Raw genomic sequence first — 6010 nt, forward strand, 5'->3', positions numbered from 1 at the left:
GTTTCTCTGTATGTCTTCAAACATCTGCTGACACTGAAATGATTAAAAACCTTTCATTCCAACCAGCAGCATCAGCCAGAAGTTTTCATCCTGTTTACATGATGCTGTCTGCTGTCACTTTGCTGCAAATAAAGGAAGAACACTAAGTGATCAAATGCTGCAATAACAACAAGCTGTTCTTACATTTGAAGTCAATCTTAAATGTGATGTAGGAGGTGCTGACAGTAAATACATTCTCTCAGGAAAACAGCTCACATCATATTTAAAGTGTTTTAATGCTTTGAAAACATGCTGAACACACTGTAAACATGGCTTATAGAAAGCAACATTCTTGATGGTGTCTCCTTTTGTTTCCATGACACATCATCATTAATATTATGATGCTGATTTGAAACATTATGTTTTCCATTATATATGGTTCATGTAATATTCACAGTAAGAATAGTTGTGATAATCATTTACAGTTGTTTCATTTATGTAAAAACAGGGACATTTTCAAAATGTTCCAGTTGAGTGTGTAATGAAATGAAAATATCATGTGTAAAGCAGAGGTGATTTCCAGGCATGTTTTCACTCTGCAGATATAATAACAGTCAACAGACTCTTCTATTGGCTCCAGTCAGACCAACATTGATCAGTAGACCTGAACAAAAACCCCTCAGTGTCTGAACACTTGTAACATGAAGCCACCAGAGGAGGAGCCCTCAGACCACTAATGATTTCAACACCAGTTCACTGTTACTGTAAAGAGAAACAGACACATCAATTCAATAATGATGAAGAAAAATGAATACAACACATTTCATCAGAATGCACAATAACAATATTATTAAATGTAGCAGAGATAATATCTAAAAAGTTTCTTCTCTGTCTGACTCACAATTAATGAATGCATTAATTTAATATTTTTCAGCTCATAACTATGTTTTAAAAAGTTTTTCATGTTACAATAAAATAAACCATCAACAAATATGTTTTTTGTCCTCTGGAGTTTTCTGTCCCCTGATATCTAAATTATATTTATCAATCTTAACTGATGTCCAGGTGACCACCTCACAGGCTACCATGTTTTGATCATCAAACCTCCATCAGTTTGACTACTGTTCAAAACTTAGAGAACCAAAACATTGTATTCAATTAAACTGTCCATAATGAAGCCATGTGCTTGCTTGTTAATTATTGAGACAAACGAGCACTTTCTTTTTATACAACAACCCAACCTTGGAACATTTCTGGACATTTTCACAAAAGTCCACCCCTTATTATGAATATCATTTTCAGGTATTTTACATGACTGTTTGTTTTACAATGATGGCAATTCAGATGTTGAACCTGAGTCAGATGTCTGTAGACTTCCAAAAGATGTTCTGGCTGGAAGCTTTTCTTGCACCTTCACAGACGTCCAAAAAGAGTCAGACATCCAGACACTGAACCTGGTTTGAACTTCAACAGACATCCATTGTACAGTTTGACCAAACAGTAACTAATATATATGTCAAATCCAGTTCCTCTCTGTGAGGAGGAGACAATGCAAAACTCAGATGTCTTCCTCCTCTACTTATCTGACTGCAGAGAGGATGACAGAGAACAGTGGACACACAGTTTAACATGATGGACTATAGGACAGGACTGCTGCTGTTAACTGTCTGCTGGGCAGGTGAACATCTACGCTGACTTTTTTTTCACATATTTTCATTGTTGTAGGGAACGTAACTAAATGTGGATCTTGTTTGCCTTGACAGGTGCTGATGGTCAGACTCTGACAGAATCTGAACCAGTGGTTAAAAGGCCTGGAGAATCTCACAGATTGACCTGTACAGCCTCTGGATTCACATTCAGTGACTATCATATGAACTGGGTCAGACAGGCTCATGGAAAAGGACTGGAGTGGATTGCCTGGATTGAATATGATAATGACAGGAAATTCTACTCTGAGTCAGTCAAAGGCCGGTTTACCATCTCCAGAGACGACAGCAGACAGCAGTTGTATCTGCAGATGAACAGTCTGAAGACTGAAGATTCTGCTGTTTATTATTGTGCTCGACAGCCACAGTGACTGGAGTTGTTGAGCAGCTGTACAAAAACCTACAGAACTCAACTTTACTGGACTGAAGGAGCCTGAAAAATACTTACAGTTTTATTTATTCTAACTTTGTTTATAATAAAATCATGAACACTTTTGATGAATAAGTCATTAAAGTTGCACTATTTAGAAGAAGAAGAAGAAAGAAGAAATTTAAACTCAGAATTGTAATACTTACAATATCAATGAGGTAATAATACAAACTCAGAGATATTTATCTTTTCCATAAGTGAACAAGTTGTTCTCAGAGGAAAATAAGGTCCCCAGAACACCGTTTGAAACTAGAAAGGTGGCAGGGTCAGTTGTCAATGATCTTTCACTTCTAATTAAAATTTCTTCCCCACAATTACAAAGTGCACCTTTAACCAACAACAATAAGCATTAAAACAAATCATTGAATATCTTACTGTAATGATCAATCACTCACATAACAGGCAATGAAAGCAATACGATATGCGGAAATCATTGTCCAGGTATGAATAAAATAAATGAATCCACAATAATGTTTGTATGACTTGGTATCTAAAGTCGGTCACAACATGAGGGCTCCACCACCACTAGATGTCAGTCAGTTTCAAGTTTCTCTCTCTCTGTCACTATGAGGAGACTCTCATATCTGCTGATCTCAGTGATCTTAACTGAATGAAACTCAAACTCTGACTGAACCTTTCCCTATGTTTCCTGTCTTTGTAGTATTCTTCCTCACTGAGGTGACCCATCAGTTTTATAATGAAAGCATGAGGCTGATAGTTCAGCTTGTACTGTATTAATGCTCTTCTTAACTTCACACCACACGTTCTAACTCTCAACAATGCTCCTCCTTTTCTCATATTTAGTGTTTATGTTTAGAAACTGTTTCTCCAAAATTTCTGACTGATAAAATACAAATTCACACACTGATGAACAGTCCCCGCCCACTCTGCCTGCACAGTATATATCCTTCATAAAAGCCTTTGCAGTTGCAGACTCAGGCAAGTTTCCACCATGACAGCTGTACTGAGTTTCTTCTTCTTGGCTCTCATTTCAGGTGAGTGAAGTCAGTGTCAGTGTGTCAGCAGAGGAGGAGAACAAGAGCTCTGGATGTCTGCTGGCTCCTCGTCATCTAAACTCTGTCTCTTTCAGCTGCTCAGGGTCAGTCCCTCACCTCCTCAGAGCCAGTGGTCAGCAGAGCTGGACAACCAGTCACTCTGTCCTGTAAAGTGGAAGGACTTGCTCTGGCTTGGCTGCACTGGATTCGTCAGAAACCAGGGAGAGGACTGGAATGGATCGGACGCATTGATAGTGGAACTGGCACAATATTTGCCCAAAGTGTCCAAGGCCAGTTTACCATCACCAAAGACACGTCCAGAAATGTTGTGTCCTTAGAGGTGAAGAGTCTAAAACAAGAAGACTCTGCAGTTTATTATTGTGCATGAGAGCCACAGTGACACAGCAGACTACAGAGCTGTACAAAAACTGAACTACACTGATCTCTGTATGAGAAGCACTGAAGCATGTCAGGACTTTGAAAACAAATAATGTTCGTTTGAATGAGGCCAATTAACAATGAAACATTTCATCTGGTCTGTCTGCTGAACACAAGTAATGAAATGAAGAATCATGTTTTCATTTTCTGATTTGGACAAATTATGCACGGAGATGCAAGTGATGTTGCATCACTCACCGTATGTCAATCTATCAACCATAAATTATTTGAATTTAGTTTGAAAAGAGAAAAACAGTCTGAAAATTATTTGATCAGCGTGTCTTGATCAAAACATTAAGTAAAATCTATAAAACACCTGTTAATTGTGCGATGGTATAAGACGACAATGAAGCAATATTCATAAAAGTCATTCTGCTGATCAGAATTAAACTGTAAATTACTTTTATCGTTGTAAATATTCTAATGTGCTGCCAACTGTTCTGAACGTGACTGATAAGAAACAAAATATTGATGACAAGATGAATCAGTTTTTCATTAGCTTTATTAAATCCTGTATGTTAATGTGTCAGATGTCTGAACAAAGAATAACATTTCTTTGTTTATGGAATAAATGTGGTTATGTTGTTAATACTGACTGACATTTCACAGAAACTAAAACATGTTAGACTCTTGGACATTAATTCCCAAGTTTTTATAAATATCTCCAGTCCAGCTGTTTCCTCCCTGTGAGGAGGAGTCAATGCAAAACTCAGATGTCTTCCTCCTCTACTTATCTGACTGCAGAGAGGATGACAGAGAACAGTGGACACACAGTTTAACATGATGGACTATAGGACAGGACTGCTGCTGTTAACTGTCTGCTGGGCTGGTGAACATCTTCAGTGATCTTAATTTTGAATAACTTTTATTTGTGCTGCCAAGCCAATGACACACATGTTTTTTTTTGTCTCAACAGGTGTTGATGGTCAGACTCTGACAGAATCTGAACCAGTGGTTAAAAGGCCTGGAGAATCTCACAGATTGACCTGTACAGCCTCTGGATTCACATTCAGCGACTATGGGATGAGCTGGATCAGACAGGCTCCTGGAAAAGGACTGGAGTGGGTCGCTTATGTCTATATCAGCAGTGATGGCAGTAGTGACATCTACTACTCTGAGTCAGTCAAAGGCCGCTTTACCATCTCCAGAGACAACAGCAGACAGCAGGTGTATCTGTTGTTGGTTGAGCAGCTGTACAAAAACTCAACATGTCAAAACAAGTCAAAACTTTACTGTCTGCTTTTCACAATTATAGAAGTAAATTTCAGTTCAAGAAAATCAACACAATCAGAGAATCATCATCTCAATAAAATTGCTTGATTCAGATAGATATTCTACTACTAATATTCTATTCATGTCAGTGTGTTTCCATCTGACTTGTTAAAGTCTTGTAAAGAATAAAAAAAACTGAATTATAAAAATCATTAGAATCATATGAACATTGTTTTACATGTGTGTCAAAATTAATGCCACAACACAACTCCAAGCTGTGACTCCTTGTAACAGGACAGTTGATGCTCCTTTTATATCCTGTCAGTGTCCTTCTCCATGCAAAGTGAACTTCCTCACAGTCTGCTATAAAGACTTGATATCATGCTGTCAGCTGCAGCAGAAGAAGAGAAGCTCCCATCAGATCACCTTCAATACCAACCATGTTCTCTGTAGCTCTGCTGCTGCTGCTGGCTGCTGGATCCTGTGAGGAGCTTTCAGTGGATTCACACTAATAAACACATTAGAAACACTGAATAGTCAGATGGATGATGGAGATAATGTTGATTTGTGTTTCCACAGGTGTGAACAGTATTGATCTCATCCAGCCAGACTCAAAGGTTGTGACTGATAACTTTGACTGATAACAGCTATGCAACAGGTTGGATCAGACAGTGTGAAGGAAAACCAATGGACTGGATAGTGAGTCGTTATGGTGGAGGTGCCTTTTACCAAAACAATGCTCTGAAGAACAAGTTCCTTTACCACACACACACTTCTACCAGCTCTGTGATTCTAACAGGACAGAATCTGCAGCCTGAGGACACAGCTGTTTATTACTGTGTATGTCAGCCCACAGTGATACAAACCACCAACAGACCTGCACAAATACCCAGAGACCATGTCACTCAAGCGCGTACATGTTGTTAAATGCAAACATTAATAGAGACATTGCTGTCTGATGAGTTGATACAAAATTAATCTTTATATAATTCACTGAATAATTAAGGTGATTTTTCTCTGACGGGCAGACAGAAGAAGAATTCAGAGTTTAATAGTAGATCCAAGCTGACTTCCCCTGCAGTGGACATCAATACAAAAGAGAAGAGAGAAACTTAAGTTTTGTTCAATACAATATACATGTGACACATTTAATTAATTTATCTTGTACCTTAACTACAAATTAAACAGCAGCTATATTTATTCACAAATACACCAATAGGATGCAATTTTCCCTGTTGGAATCAACATCA

The 6010-nt window shown here is 38.1% G+C and overlaps 1 gene segment (V, D, J or C); it reads left to right on the plus strand.

The window, feature by feature from the left end:
• Nucleotides 1-3061: 3061 nt before the first annotated feature.
• LOC115575187 (immunoglobulin heavy variable 1-24-like) lies at nt 3062-3498 on the plus strand. The segment is given in 2 exon segments: nt 3062-3110; nt 3206-3498. Coding segments are annotated over 2 exon segments (336 nt in total).
• Nucleotides 3499-6010: the final 2512 nt, after the last annotated feature.

Source organism: Sparus aurata, chromosome 23 (assembly GCF_900880675.1).
Source record: "Sparus aurata chromosome 23, fSpaAur1.1, whole genome shotgun sequence".
NCBI classification, from domain to species: domain Eukaryota; kingdom Metazoa; phylum Chordata; class Actinopteri; order Spariformes; family Sparidae; genus Sparus; species Sparus aurata.